At 45.6% G+C, this 15267-nt stretch overlaps 1 protein-coding gene across 2 annotated transcripts in view; it reads left to right on the top strand.

Annotated features, from left to right (window-relative positions):
- Positions 1-15267, top strand: part of GRHL1 (grainyhead like transcription factor 1) — a 44346-nt gene that overhangs the window by 19290 nt on the left and 9789 nt on the right. For both annotated transcript variants that reach the window (XM_069805818.1, XM_069805817.1), the window contains exons 9-10: positions 6313-6471; positions 12940-13027. In XM_069805818.1, coding sequence (XP_069661919.1) covers positions 6313-6471; positions 12940-13027 — 247 coding nt within the window. The remainder of the gene's footprint in view (positions 1-6312; positions 6472-12939; positions 13028-15267) is intronic.

Here is a 15267-nt window from a genome sequence, read left to right as displayed (position 1 = left end):
GAGCTGGAATGGATGCGGCCCTATCGCACATCTGCCAGACAAGCCTTATTTGGAGCATCCGATCCCAAAGGCAGGAGGTGGCTGGGGAGCCCACAGGTGTGTGAATTGCCCAATTTTTTTATCTCTCTTTCCTGGCTCGCCTCCTGCTGATGCAAAACCTGTGGCGCATGTGGGAGGTGAAGAAATGAATGTGAGAGCAGTAAGATTAGCCACCTCTCAGGTGATCTCTACAAAGCATTTTTTTTTCTTCTTCTTCTTCTTAAGACAGAACGGTCTTCCCAGTGCTGCTTTCTTAGGACATGCCTTTGCGGATGTGTGCGGGCAGACCTGTGCTTGCCCTGCCTGCACTGCAAGCTGCCTGGCCATGACCCAGCATGAATCCTGGAAGCCGTGTAGCTATGTTAGCACAGCGCGGTGCCCAGGCTGACAGCCCTGCCTCTTGGAAGAGCTTGGAGCTGTGCTGATGTAATTAATAAGGCTTTTGGGCTGGAGGTCGTTTGCATCCAGCCAGCTCACAGCATGGATGAAGCACGTTAAGGCCTATCTCGTACACATCCATGTGGCCAAGTCTTTAGAAAAGACCCTTTATTTTTCCCTTTTACGTTTATATTTGTCCAAGCCTTTAGAGAAACCACATGCATTCAGCCATCAGCATTTAAATAACAACCTTTGAGCTTCTGGGTAATTTTTCTTTAGTGGAGGGCTGATAAATGACTTGTTTGTGGAATTCAGGCTTAGGGCTGCTCCTTCAGCTAGCCAGCAAGGAGTGCTGTGACCACATGGCTGCATACCCCAGAACTGCACGTGCGTGCATTCGTGGGAGACCAAGCAACCTGATGGCTGCTGGGCTTTGCATTGAGATTCCCAGAATTCCTGCTGGCAGCCAGGGTGGGGTGCGGCTGTATCCTGACGTTTGGCCATAGCTGTGTAGCTTCCCACTCCCTGGTGTTGAAGGGTACACATCTTGGTTCTCCAAGGGAGTCTGTGCAGGCGGAGGAGGAGGGGGTTGGTTCATGTCCTCTGGTCCATACCAAAGTTCTTTTACTTAGGTCTGATGGATCCTTTACCTTATTTGTTCCTCTGGTTTTTGATCTGCTGTTGTAGCCTCAAAGGCTTCTCTTCATGTGAGTTTTCAGTTGAGGGTTTCTGTGACCCTTTGTCCGGCAAAAAGTGAAAATAACAGGTAGATCAAGTCAACTGTGCGGTGACTGCTGCCCTCCCCAGCCAGAGACCACAGGAATGGCCTTGCTGCTCTGAAGGAAGGCAAAGTGAGACACAGCATAGGTCCAGTGGATCCCGTTGTGCAAGGGCTGCGCATGGCCTTAGGCTGATCTGCAAGTAGGATGTGTGGTGATCGGTCCGCGCGTGAGACGCTGTGCCTTTGTGTTGGGGAGGTGGTCCTAGGACACACTGGAATCCCTTTGCCTACTGTGTCTTGGGCAGAACATTGAACTTATTTAGCCAAGGTCAAGAAAAACTGTATCTGGCTGCATTCCCTAGAAAGAAGCTCATTGAGTTTAACCTGTGTTGTAGGCTCCAAAATCTGTATTCTGTACAAACACAGTAATCCAAAATCAAAAGCATCCTGACAATTTTAAGTTGAATATAACATTAAAATGAGAGGCTTTTGCCTACTAGTGCTAGAAAAAAGCTAAAGTTTTTATCTCAATAGAGAAGGAAATACCCAATGAACTTGGATTACTGAGTAATGTCTTTGTCCTCTGGGTACAAAAATATAATGGAGCATAAATATGAGGAGGTGAATTCAGTTTAGTTGTCTTCTATTGAAATGAAAGCCATGTGGAGCAAGGTGATCAGACTGGAATAGTCCCAAGTCTGTCTGTGTAGGGTCTTGTCCAGAAGGACATACAAGACTTTGCACGATGGGGAGATCTGTTACATGGCCATTACAGTCTTAACCATGCTTGTGTTTGCTGGGGACTGGCCAGGGCTTACAGTGTGCTAATACCCATCCGAGTTGCTTGCTATTACCTATGGCCACCCCAGACATTGTTGATGTGTACCTACGTATCATTCCTTTTCAACTTTGCTTTGCAGTGAGTCAGAAGTCACCTTGTAAAGCCTCATTTCATCCAAAGCTGCTGCATATGTAGCCTTTGGACTAATCAAAATTGCTGGTGCTTTTTGTGTGACAAAAGAGCACAGCGTCCAAGATAAACTGAGGAGAAGAGATCTGGGTATGCAAGCCTTCATTTAAAATAGGCATCTTTCATCTCGCTGACAGCGAGGTTCCTGCAGCACTTTGATTGCCCTTTAATTATGCCTATTTTTCCTGGTTTGTTTGAAAGGCAGATCTTGTTAGAAAAAGGTGCTGTGTGGAAAGAACTTGGCTGTCTCTGCTGCCCTTCCTTGAGGGCACACAGCAAAGCTGCTGGACTAATTTTTTTTTCCTGCATTATTAAAAGGGAAGATTGTTTCTTGTAGATTGGAACGCAGGCATAGTGTGTTTCTCCCAAGTTAGGCAAGGAGGGATGCAAGTGGTCAGGTGGTTAAAGCAGATCGGCAAGTCATGAGGTCTGGCTTCCTCCCACATTGACTTCCACCATGATCCTGGAAGAGGTGCTTTAATCCTTCTGCCTTCAGTCTTCCATTGTGTGCGGCTGAGCTGCTGCTCATCTGCCCCAAAAGCTGCAGAAAACCCCACGTTGGTGTTGGGTGGAGGAGGTTCTATAGCATGTTGGGGTGAATGTCAGATGTGGGGGGTTAGCAGCTCATACCACCTCACAGGTTTCATGCTGTTCGGTGTTTTATCTGAAACCCTGCCATTGCAGAGCTGTTTGTCTCAAGGACAATCTCTGCTTTCATTAATAATAATAAAAAAAGGCATGAAAAAAAATCAATGAAAAGGAAAATAAAGCCTGGCTTTGGCTGGAGAGAAAAGCCTGGAAATACAATTCAAATATAGACTAAAGGCTTAACTGCCAAGCAAGTGAAATAACTCAAGAACAGGTTTCTAATCCTTTTAGAAATCTCAGTTTTAAAGAAAATCTGCGTAACTTTTGAGGGCTTGACTCATGTTTGTAAGTGCTCGGGCTTGACAGTGCTCTATTTTTAAGTGCTGTCTTTGTGTTGAATCTTGGGAGGAGAGATGAAAATGTTTTTTTTTTTTAAAAGTAACAACAAATCTTAATATAGCTGAGAATGCGGAACTGCCGTTAGAAAAATAGGTTGGACACATGAAAAGGAATCTTGCTTAGCAGGCTGAAGACGCAGAGCAACTTCTGCGGTTATGTTTTTCTTTCTTCTGGCAATTTTGGGGTGGGGATGTAGCTGGCGCAGTCACTTGGCCTTATGTTTCTTTTCGAACACAAGTCAAATCTTCCTGAACAAAAAGCACCTGGCTTGAAATTGTTTTATCCCAAACTGGAAGAGCTGTTCGCTAAACTCTGTTTTTTGTGGAACTTGAGGCAACCTGAAGTTGCTCAAAAATAGGAGTCACAGGATGGGTAGGGAGAAGTAGATGATCCTTTTGAACTCAAATGGCTTTGTACAAACAGAAGACAGGCTGGCTTTCTGTTGCTTCACAGAGGTGATGAGGTTTTAGTTGTCATCTCCTGCCCAGAGTCCTGAAGACTTAAACGGCATGAAAATGAAGTCAGCTGCTTAAAGCCAAAGCTAATCAAATGAGGAGACTTTAAAGCAGGAGGATCATCTTTGTTATCTGACAGGCAATTCCAAATTCTCATGGGATACCCATGCAGCTCTGCTGCTGTAGCGTGCACCTCTTGTGCCGAGACCAATGCTTCTACTTTCAGCCCAGCATGCTGCATGGGCTTTGCGTAGCTGGTAAGCCATGAAAACTGAAAACATAGACCTGAATTATCCAGCATAAAAGTGACACCACTTGGTAGAGAACTGGTGGCCAATGCTGCACATTCACACTGCTGGACACCAGCGGAGTCAAACTCAAACAAGGGATTTCATAGAAATTTTGAGGCAGGTGGACCTGCTGGCATGGCTGCTTGGGTATGTTTTCTTGAAGAATGCAGTCATTTCTTCATACAGACGTGAGAGTTGTGTGTGAATGTTCTGTATGGGTAAATAAATATAAAATTAAAATTTAAAATGTAAAAATATGCAAACACCGGAGCTGAGGCTCTTTTTTAAAAAACAAAACCCCTGCTCAGGGAACACGATTATTCAGGCTGTGCATAGATCTGATTACCTAGCTCTGAAGTGGGTGAAAGCAGCTCTTCAAACTCCTTGAAGCTTTCCCCCAGGGTGTGCCAGTGCTGCAAGCAAAATGCCCTTGTAAAGCCGAAGGTAGCAAAAAGGGAAGGGGGTGGATAAAAGCTGACAAAGCCATCATTTGGGTTAGTCTGAGGAAGGCTGAGAAGAGGTTATTTTAAAGTTATTTTCCTGGCTGCAATTTGGAATGTATTTAACGTTTAAAAAAAAGTTGTCTTGGAACAACACAGGGTTTGGGATGCTGAGACACAGGCTGGAAGGCGAGCATGCACTGAGTGCTGGCTCACCTTCGGTGCCGCTGTCCCTGGCTTGGGCTGCTGCAGAACAAGCAGCGCAGCTTGGGAGGGGCTGGGGCTCTGCCAGCTTGCCATGCTGGTTCGAGGGAGATGTTTCATGCATCTCAATGTCTCTTTGCACAAGCGGGACTCGGCAGTGGCGTTGCCAGCTCTGTGGGATGGTGTGTGTGCGCAGGGGAAGGGGTAGGGACTGTTCGCTGAGCTGGTGTGCTGGCAGCTGTCTCTCCACTCTGGGGCAGCTGGTGCTCGCAGGAGCTGCAAGAAGTTGCATGTGAATCTTGAATATTCAGACGAGTTATTACAAGAGAAGACCCTTATCTATCCTATTTCCCCCTGCCCTGGCTTTTTATACTACTGTGTTATATATGGGGGGGAGGGGGGGAGGCTTATATCCTTAATCTGGTGATAGTTATTACATTTCCATTTCCCCTCTTTTGTTAAAACTAGAAAAGTACCTTGCAGAACCTGTACAAAGAAGCCCACGATAAGCACTTTGCAAAACCACAAATCTAACGCAAACCCTTAAGCTTTTCAAAACCTACCTTGAGACTTTGCAACACCGGGGCAGCTCCGGGAGGTGGCACTAACTCACTGCAGAGACTGTCAAATAGGTGCTTCATGGTAGTAGTGCAATAAGTAAGTGATCAGGTAGTGGGATAGTGCTCCTGCAAAATCTCTGGCAAGGTGCTTCTGGCTCGTAAGGCTTTGATTATTTTTTAAAGCAGTGGGTTCCCAGCCTTTATTCTTGAGGCAGAGAGGAGAGGAGTGGAGCCATTGCAGGTCTTGGTAGGTTGTAAATTCCTGGTAATTAATCATTGCAGCTTCTTCTGAGACATGCCAATAATGAGGATTTTGCCTGGCGATGAGCCTAGCACACAGCAAGCCCATGTTCTGGATACAGAGTACCCTGGTCTGTTTGTTCATATCCACACAAGGATATTTCTTCCTTTTGTTAAGCAGCATTGGACCTTTTCTCTGGTTGTGGGGTTTTTTTCCTTGGTTTGGGTTTTTTTTAGGCAATTATGAAAATGAAGTTAGATATGTTCAAAAACACTCTTAATTCATTTTTCCCATAATGCAATTATTTTATTAGAATAATGAAAATATTACTCTTTCCCTTTTGATCTGAACACTAACAGGGTGTTGTAAGTCTTACTGGGGAATATTCAAAACAGTGTTTGTCTTTTTAAGTGTAAAGCCCAGAAACTCTTTCACTGAAATAATGGCATTATTCCTGTGTTTAAAGATAACATGTTGAGTAATATTTTTAAAAAGCTTTTAATATCATTTACAAAAAAACAACAACAAAAAAACCCCAAGTAGTTTCAAGCATAAGCTGTGCTCACAGCAGCTTATGTAAAACTCACAGAAAGCTTTGTTTTAACTTGCCCAAAGTAATATAAATTTTTTGAAGCATGGTTATGTTCTTACCAAGATGGTAAAACACTGGGCAGTGAGGACTGGGTGTGGGAGGATTTGTGTTGCTAAAAGTTTGACGGCAACATTTGAGGTGTCTTGGGTGGAAATATCTGGGAAAGGTGGGTGGAGCCTTCATAAAGTTTGCAGAGTTTGTTGAAATTCATTCTGGACAAAGTGGCTTTGTCCCCTTTAATGGCTTATGTAGGGAATTAAGAATGTTGTACTGTTTCTTGGGGATTTTACCTGATCTCTCAGAAGAAAGACGGTCCTGCTTGTAGTGGCAAGGACCAGCATTTAGATCTCAGCACTTACCGAGCAGTCCCTTGCTCAGCGGCCAGCCAGGAGTCTGTGTGTCACTACTGATGGATGCTGCTTTCCTCTTCTGCAGGTTTTCATTTCTGTGAATTGCCTCAGCACGGATTTCTCCTCTCAGAAGGGAGTTAAAGGCCTGCCCCTGAATCTTCAGATTGACACCTACAGCTACAATAACAGGAGTAACAAACCTGTCCACAGAGCCTATTGCCAAATTAAAGTCTTCTGTGACAAGGTAAGGTTGGGTCAATGTGCCAGTGACCCTTTGGGAGAGGCTGTTCCACAGCTTAGCAGCTTTCCCGCCCCCACCCACAGTTCTGCCTTTTGCTATTTTGGCTTGCTGAAAACCCCAGTCCGTGTTCAGCCTTTGCAAGGAAAAAATTTCAACCCCTTCTACTTGGCTCATAGATGTTATGATGACCTCAGATAAATTTGCTGCTCTCAAAATGCTGGAGCACTGGGAAGTGTTCCTGAGCATTGACTTTGGGGAAAGGTCAGTCAGTGGCAGAAGTCTGACTGTCAGTACTCCAGACACTGGAAGGTCCTACAGAGTGCCTTTAGTAGGAGAAATCATTGCAATTGATTGGAGCAAGTGGAGGCTTGTCTTTTTGCCCAAGCTATGTTGTGCTGGTCCTTTTAAATTTCTTCGTGTGTTCTTACTGCATTTGTTATAAAAAAAAAAAAAACAAACCAAAAAACCAAACAACCCAATCACTTGCACATCTCCTGAACAGAAAATGTTGAGATACAGCAGTATAATGAAGCCCATTTACAAGCTGGGTGGGTGCTGTAATTTGACTGCTCTGCCTAATGCATTTAGTGCACAGAGAATTAACACCTTTCCCAAAGCCACTGTTCACCAGAAGCTGTGAAGAAAACATAGCAGGAGCTGAGCTGAAAGCAGTTGTAAAAGCTTAACTGAGTTTGCAAAGAAAAGACATTTCCCAATCTTTGTAACTTGTTCCTGCCTGAACAGTCTTTTGAAGGACCCGAGTAAGTCATGTGCAATGTTGCTATTTCCAGGGTGACCGAGATCTTTCTAGGCTGGGATAAATGCTGCCTGGACTTCTCCAGTCCTTCTTTTGATTGCTGTGAACCACACCAACTTCCTATTTTGCTAGCATCCTATTTGATTAGGGCCTCTCATTCTTTGCAGCTGGACTCTTTGCAGCATGGATGCTTTGCAAGTGATATCTCAGAAACCTCTCTGTGCAGCTGCAGGTCTGAGACAGGCTCGTGACCCTCACCTGCTAGCTTTGTACCAGTTAGATACTGTGCGGTCTTGCCTTGTTGTCATCCCCCAGGACACTGCTGCAGAGATTAATCTGTGCCATTGCTCTGCCTCCACTGACCTCCCAAAATATATGGAGCCCTTTACAGTCTGCCTCTGCTGTAGCATTCCATTGACCCATCCTGCTACATTTTATTGTCCATCTATATGCTTTTAAATAGGCCCCTCTGCTTTCCTGCATGGTTGGGAGAAGCTGCCTGTAGCTGCCTGCCAGTGTAAAGCTACTTAGTCATCCTCCTTCAAGTGCTTCCTGAGATGGCTCCTGTTGTGATGATTGCTGCAAAGAATTTACCAGGGAATTAACAAATGCACTCCAGAGCTATCGTAAAGGCTTGCCAGTAAGCCTAAGAGGCTTGGGTCTCATGGGCTTTCTTCAGGTCTTTTCCCTTTTCCCTTTTCCCTTTTCCCTTCTTTTCCCTTTTCCCTTCTTTTCCCTTTTCCCTTCTTTTCCCTTTTCCCTTCTTTTCCCTTTTCCCTTCTTTTCCCTTTTCCCTTCTTTTCCCTTTTCCCTTCTTTTCCCTTTTCCCTTCTTTTCCCTTTTCCCTTCTTTTCCCTTTTCCCTTCTTTTCCCTTTTCCCTTCTTTTCCCTTTTCCCTTCTTTTCCCTTTTCCCTTCTTTTCCCTTTTCCCTTCTTTTCCCTTTTCCCTTCTTTTCCCTTTTCCCTTCTTTTCCCTTTTCCCTTCTTTTCCCTTTTCCCTTCTTTTCCCTTTTCCCTTCTTTTCCCTTTTCCCTTCTTTTCCCTTTTCCCTTCTTTTCCCTTTTCCCTTCTTTTCCCTTTTCCCTTCTTTTCCCTTTTCCCCCCCAGCCCCCCCCGTGCTAAAATTACTGACGGGCTTTTGCCGCTGCTAATAAGACCAATTGGTCAATAAAAGGGCAGTCATGTAGTCAGTACATAGCTTGAAGGAAACCATTTGAGTCTATACCATAAATTTCAGCAAATCTATTGGTGCAGTAATGCCAGTGTATCTTTTATTTTCCTTTGGGATTTTGACCTTTCTTCCTGCTTTGTTCCTCCAGATACTTTGCAAATTGGAGCTAAATTAAAAGGGGAGGGAGGGACGGAGAAAAGAGTACTTTTCTGTAATCTGACTGTTGTTCGTTCTGTGAACATGCAGCCAATGTGAGGTTGGTGCCTGATGATTCTGCAATTTACATTTATAGAAATGGTGTTGAAGTTTGCTGCCTTTCAGATCTGGGCTGGGTCCGGCAATGAGAGCTGGGGACAGAGGCTGACAAGCTGAATACTGTTTGTCACCACATTGAATCAGACTGTGTCTTCAAACACTTGTTTGAGGCACTGGGCAAGTGCTCCTGTGAGCAGACTTGTGTCCTTACAGCTGCAGGTTACTCACTCGTAGACCCCAACGCTGGCCACCTTCTCCAGGCTTCTGTAAGAGCATTGGCATTTCAGAAGGAGCACCCATTTTCTGCCCTGCTTTGAATCTTAGGTAATCAGTCAGCTGGTCTTTAATGTTTACAGGACCATTGTTACTATAGTATCCATACATATTGCAGTACTTAATGTGTTTGTCCTCATGTGGCCCCTCTTACCTGTAGAAGTGCTGTTATCCATGTTTTCTCTGTGGAGGGCCAAGTCTATACTGTGGAGGTCTGATGCTGTGGCCACCTAACAGGGACAACTCTGCATAGGTCCCCTCCATTCCTTTGTCTGTTAAGGCTGTGCTTGCATTGCACACCTGAACTGACTTTGAACCCAGACACTGGCATGGCAGTCCTCTGCTGTCTCTTTTGTGGGTACAAATCGATAGATATCCTACGGAAGGTCAAATAGTTTAGTTAATGTGTGGTGGCCTTTGCGCGGGAAAGGAGTGAAAGAGGAGGGTTCCCATGCTTGGGGTGGAAGGGAAAGCTGCTGATACTTGTTTCTAGTTTTTGGCTGCTGCCTCTGAGACCAAGTTTCTTCATGTGTTTCTGTCTTCCCCTTCGTGCTCTCTCTGTGGAAAAGGGAGTTCACAGGTGCACAGGATGTTTGGATTTCATCTAATACTATGCGGTTTCAAGACCTTGGTAAAGCAGAATGGGCTTAATGGTGTAATCCTGTGGCATGTTACAGCACAAGCTTCATTCAGGCTTGGCCCAGCAATATTTGGGTTGTGTGGGGATGAGGGTGACCTGTCCCAGAGGAAGAAGACCTTCTCTTCTGTAAATGGTGCCTCAGCTAAGCATCCACATGGGGAAGACTAACTACAAGACTTCACAGGCTATAGCTAGTGTTGTCCTCTGGGACCTGCTGTTATTCTTGTAGTGATGGGCACTGCTGTGGGAAGGTTTTTATGGGGTGGTAGGAGCAAGTGGGCTAGATGCTGCTGGAAGGAGAGAGGTGGTGCAAGGTGGCTGGAGGCAGCATTGATGTGGATGGGCAGCAACACCGAGACTGTTACTTCTGTTGCATGATCAAAGGATGGTTTGGGTGGGAAGGGACCTTTAAAGATCATCTAGTTCCAACCCCCTCTGCCATGGGCAGGGACACCTTCCGCTGGACCAGGTTGCTCAAAGCCCCATCTAACCTGGCCTTGAACACTTCCAGGGATGGGGCATCCACAACTTCTCTGGGCAACCTGTTCCCATGTCTTGCCACCCTCCTCATAAAAAATTTTCTGCCTTATGTCCAGCCTAAACCTACCTTGTTTCAGTTTAAAATAGTTGCCCCTTGTCCTGTCACTACAGGTGCTGGTAAAAAGTCCCTCTCAATCTTTCTTGTAAGTCCCCTTTAAGTACTGAAAGGATGCAATATGGTCTCCCCAGAGGCTTCTCTTCTCCAGGCTGAACAACCCCAATTCTCAGTGTGTCCTCATAGGAGAGGTGTTCCATCCTCTGATCATTTTTGTGCCCTCCTCTGGACCTGCTCCAACAGGTCCATGTTCTTCTTATGTTGGAGGCCCCAGAGCTGAATGCAGTACTCCAGGTGGGGTCTCGTGAGACTGGAGTAGAGGGGGAGAATCACCTCCCTTGACCTGCTGGCCATGCTTCTTTTGATGCAGCCCAGAATGCGATTGGCTTTCTGGGCTGCAAGGGCACACTGCTAGCTCGTGTCCAATTTTTTGTCCACCAGTATCCCCTGGCAGCTCAGCTGCTGGGGCCACAGGGTAGAGGAAGACCTTGAATCGCTTGTGGGCTGTGTGCCAGAGCTGCATCCAGCATGAGAGGGTGTGCACAGAGGGGACGAGGAGCAGCCCTCCGTCTTTGGAGCACATCCAACTGATGCAGCCTGCACACGGAAGCAGGGAGTCCCGTGGCATCATGAAGTGTCCAGATCCCAGTGTGTCATGACTCGATGTTGCATCCTCTCCCTGCATCTCTGTTGCTTATCAAATACATCACACCTCTCTGTGGGAGGGAGGGATGACAGCTCTTCCCAAAATGCTGCTTCCCTTTCTCAGCCCAAGAATCCGTTACACAACTGGAGACTTTGAGGGAAAGAACAACAAAAAAACCCCAACCCTGCAGCCTTTAACACAGAGACAAGAGTGTGAAATCCTGCTTTTCAGACTGTAGGCCGTTCTCAGGGATGAAGTTTGGAAAACCTCTTTGGTACAAACTTATTTATTTCATAATTGCAGAATACAGGATTCCCAGTGTTTTTTCTTCAAAAGTATCTGGTCCTGGCTGTCGCTGAGCTCCACTGGCAAGGCAGAAAAGCCTGTTATCAAGACATGGCTTGCTTTTTTTTTTTTTTTTTTTTTGGTGGGATTTGAGATGTTTTTACCTGGGCCCCTGTAGCCTGGAACAAGTTGACTTTCAAGCAGAACTCTGTAGGTATGGGAGAGCAGAGGTTTTCTCAAAATGTGTGCTCTTGAATGGATTGGCACTTTCTCCATGAAGAAGCAGGTACTGTTCTCTGTAGCACAGTGTTTGAGTAGCAGAACTTTATTATTTCCATGTGAAAGGTAGAAGACAGGGCTGGAGCCAAATCTGATCTTTCTGCTGTCAAGCTGAAATGTTGTGACTATTCTGGTAAGAGAAGTCACAGAGGAATGCAGGTCTAGCTGTGCTGAGGTTTAGGTGGGATGTTTTCACTGTAGTGGGCTGTATCAGCTTTACAGGGTCAACCAAAGCTGGCAATGGCTGTGTCTTTATTAGTAATTTCTTCTCTTTTTGACAGCAGCTGCCTGAAGCTGCTTGTGTCACTGCTGTTAGGTGGGAGAAAAGGTGATATATGTTAACGCACATCAAATAGCTAGGCTAGCTTTCCTTTTTATTGCTAGTGCAGATATGCCCACTGCTACCTAGCAGGCATAGGCATCCTGTCGCCTATAGGGTATTGATTTACTGTGAGGTTGGGAGTGCCGTTCCGCTTTTTCTATGCTGTGGGTTAGGCACCATTTCCCACCCCATCGCCACATGCTTTTTGAAATCGTTTGCCATAACTAATCCTGTCTTCCTCTAGCACTGTGCAAGGATGTGGGTGTGTTTTGGCAGCTTTGCAGGGGTGGGAGTGAGAAATAATGGCTTCCTGTGGCCAGATAACTGTTACCTCTTACCCTGCTTTGCATGAAGGTGTTGGGAGACGGGTAGAACTTGTGTATACCAGTTGGGGCAGTGATCTGGTGGTAGCACCGGGATTGAGTGTTGGGGATCTGCTGTGGGCTTACCACATTATGCAACTGGCAATGTGACATTCCTGCCTTAACCCACAGTCACGTGGGAGGTCTAGGCAGAGCTGGAGGAATGAACATGATTCCAGTACAAACCTTCTTCCTTCTTTCTCTCCATCATAGCTGCCTGCACCTTGCAGAAAATATAGTTCTCTCCCCAATGCTGCTTGGTTTGGAGGGCCAGGAACTGTGGCAAGAACCTGGTTAGGTATCTGTGGATTCCCCCATAGCCTGGCCATGATAAAAAGAGAAGTAACGCCTACTTTACAATTATGCATGTCTTCAGCTTGAGATCATTGAAGGCTGGTATAACTGCTGCCAGCTCCATGTGCAACATGCTGCAAAGTATCTTGCACTTGGTGATCCAAGTGTGGCTTGATTTTTATAGATAAGGATTTAATGATGATCTAGTGAACTCTTAAACGGAGGGAACTTGCAAGTTTTTACTGCTTTAAACACTTCAGATATATTTTATCTCACACTTCATACAGTTGTTATAGCTGTGGGTATCTTTTGTCATCATATCCCCATCTGACTTGAAAGAAAAGCAAGTGTTTGCATCTTGGATGTGGTTGTTGGATTTCATTCGATGACAGGACTTGAAAGCGAACACTGGGCAGATCTCAAAGTTGGCGCACTCTGGCAAATCTGCAGGTCGGGTACTGTGGAGCTGACCTCCACAAACAGCTCTGGAAGAATCGGTGTTCCTGCCTCTGCAGCTGAAAAACAACCCCCAAAACTAAAAATACCTTCTCTCTCTCTTTCTCCCCCTTCCCCTTAATCTCTTGTCTGGCAGGGAGCAGAGAGGAAGATCAGGGATGAAGAACGAAAGCAAAGCAAAAGAAAAGGCAAGTGCACTGACCCCAGCTCTCAGTTGAATGCCTGTAAGTAGAATATTCCATCGGTATTTTAAATATTAGATCTCATTTTGGTTACAAATAACTTCTGCAGTAGAACTTTCCTAAGTCAATTTTTATCCCTTATGGAATAGTATTTGTTTTAAGCAGTTGCTTATGAAGCCATTAATTGTGTTTTGCAATGTGCTGAGCCGCTTAGGACTTCACATCTACCTAGTTCTTACTGTCCAAAACAGGGTCCTGCTATGTTTTCAATTGGGTATGGTCTTTAGCAGTTGAAATGACAGTGTGAGTATGTGATTTTGGGGCACTGCTGGAGCCCCTGCAGCTCTGTGTAGCAGCAAGTACTGGACCTGTTTGAAGTGTTTCCCCCTTGATCCTAAATGTAGGCTTTAACTTACATTAAAAATGCATTTATAACTGTGCAGCAAGGTGGTGGCAGCCTTGGGACTGAGCCTCCAGCCTCCCAGCCTTACGTTCACTCTTCTAGAGCAAAGTGGTCCTTAGCAAATAATTTCAGTAGAAGTTGTGAAGCATACGAAGGCCTCGGCACTCGTGGTATGTAAAAGCTGTGGAGCTTCTTCTGGCTGAGCATCTTTCCTTTAACTGCTGCAGATGACTGCAACAGATCCTGTGTTTGGATGACTAGTTATTCACAAACAGAGCTGCTTAGAGGAACATGTATCTCCCTGTTCTTCCTTTGCACGGGGTCGATGTGTGCTCTTCCTGGCTCTGCTCGGTGTGCTTGTGGGAGCTGGGCTATTAACAGTCCAACTGGTTCCACAAGCATGCACCTCACGGCTTGCTGGGCAGGATTTTCCTGATGCAGCAGGTACAGGCTGCTGGAGCAGCTTCAGAAGAAGATTATGCTGTGAGGGAACCCATTTGCTCAAGGGCAGTTGCAGAAAGGGCTGGGTTTTTGGTGTTTTTCCCAAAGTACATGGTGAAAGGCAGGTTTAGCACACTGTTAGCATTTCACAAATGTCGTAGCCCCAATGGCTCCCAAAAGATTACTGCTTGCAGCCCTTTGTGTAATGGCTGGAAAGTGCAGTTTCAGTACAGATTGCCAGGATCTTATGATTTTACAAAAGCTGCTTTCCAGTGTGAATTTCCTAGGCTTGGTCTTAGCCTGATGTGACCTTTATTTTCCTGGAAAGTACAATCGATTGCTGTTTAGTTCTTGTGTGGGAAGTTTTTGATTGCTCTAAGCCATAAGCTGTTATACCCACCTCCAGAATTACAAATGACACATGCACGTGGACTCATCAACAGCAGAAATAGTTTGTGACTTCTGGACAAAGTTATTTTTTGCAGGGATTGAGCAATCTTTAAAAAAATCAGTTTTGCAAGGGGGAAAAAAAGTGTATTTTCCCCTGGGGAAAATGAGAAGTGTTCTGCTTGCAGCTGGTTTGACCCAAAATCAAAATGTTTCCACTTGGTAAAATGAGTGGAAGTCTTCCGCTGGAGTCAGTTTGACATGAACGTGTCTGAAGTGCAGTTTAAGGCACCTCTTGCCTCACTCTCTCCCAAACGGGTCTTTGTGGGTGAAGTCTGTCCACTTGGTCGCTTGTGTCACATCAGCTGGTGTGTCATGAGAACCCAAGTGCTCTGTGGGAGATGGTGCTGATCTCAGTGGGGGATGAACTGGGGTCTGGCAGCTTGAGGTGACCAGGATGAACAATGAGATGAACAAAAATATAAAATTCAAAAGTGTGGCAATAGAAATGTATCTCTAAATGGAGCATCTTGCAAGAAACAGTATTTTTACCACCTCTGTAGTGTGATAGTGCTCCTGTGGTGTTTTCTGTTGGGGAGGTTCCCAACTGGAACTGTGTTGGTGGCAGGTTGTCTCTGTCTTCTTTCTGCCTTTCTGATATGGGAAATCAGCAACCTTTTCAGGGAATGGATAGGGAGAAGAGGGGACTCAGACTAGCATTTGCCCTCTGTTTGGATGGTTTGCTTGATATGTGGAAGACCTGTGTTTCTCTGCTGGGGTGAGTGGCCTGGCCATTCTCCAGCCCAGTTTATTATATGAACAAAGTCAAGCAGCTCACTTGGAGAGATGGAGCAAACTCCTACTCCTCTGTGAAATGAGGTGTTCCTCAGGGTCCAGGCCCTCATCTGAGAGGTAGACGACCCAGCCTCAAACTCTTCTACCACAGGAGCTTCTCTGTTTGGCCCTGACTACAGAGTACCCTTGTTCAGCAGCATATGTGCCTCTTCAGTGATGTAGGAAAGCCACAGCCTCATCCGTGTCTTCACTATCC

Source organism: Haliaeetus albicilla, chromosome 18 (assembly GCF_947461875.1).
Source record: "Haliaeetus albicilla chromosome 18, bHalAlb1.1, whole genome shotgun sequence".
NCBI classification, from domain to species: Eukaryota; Metazoa; Chordata; class Aves; order Accipitriformes; family Accipitridae; genus Haliaeetus; species Haliaeetus albicilla.
Note: the sequence above shows the minus strand (reverse complement) of the source record. Positions and strands in the feature narration are given on the sequence as shown.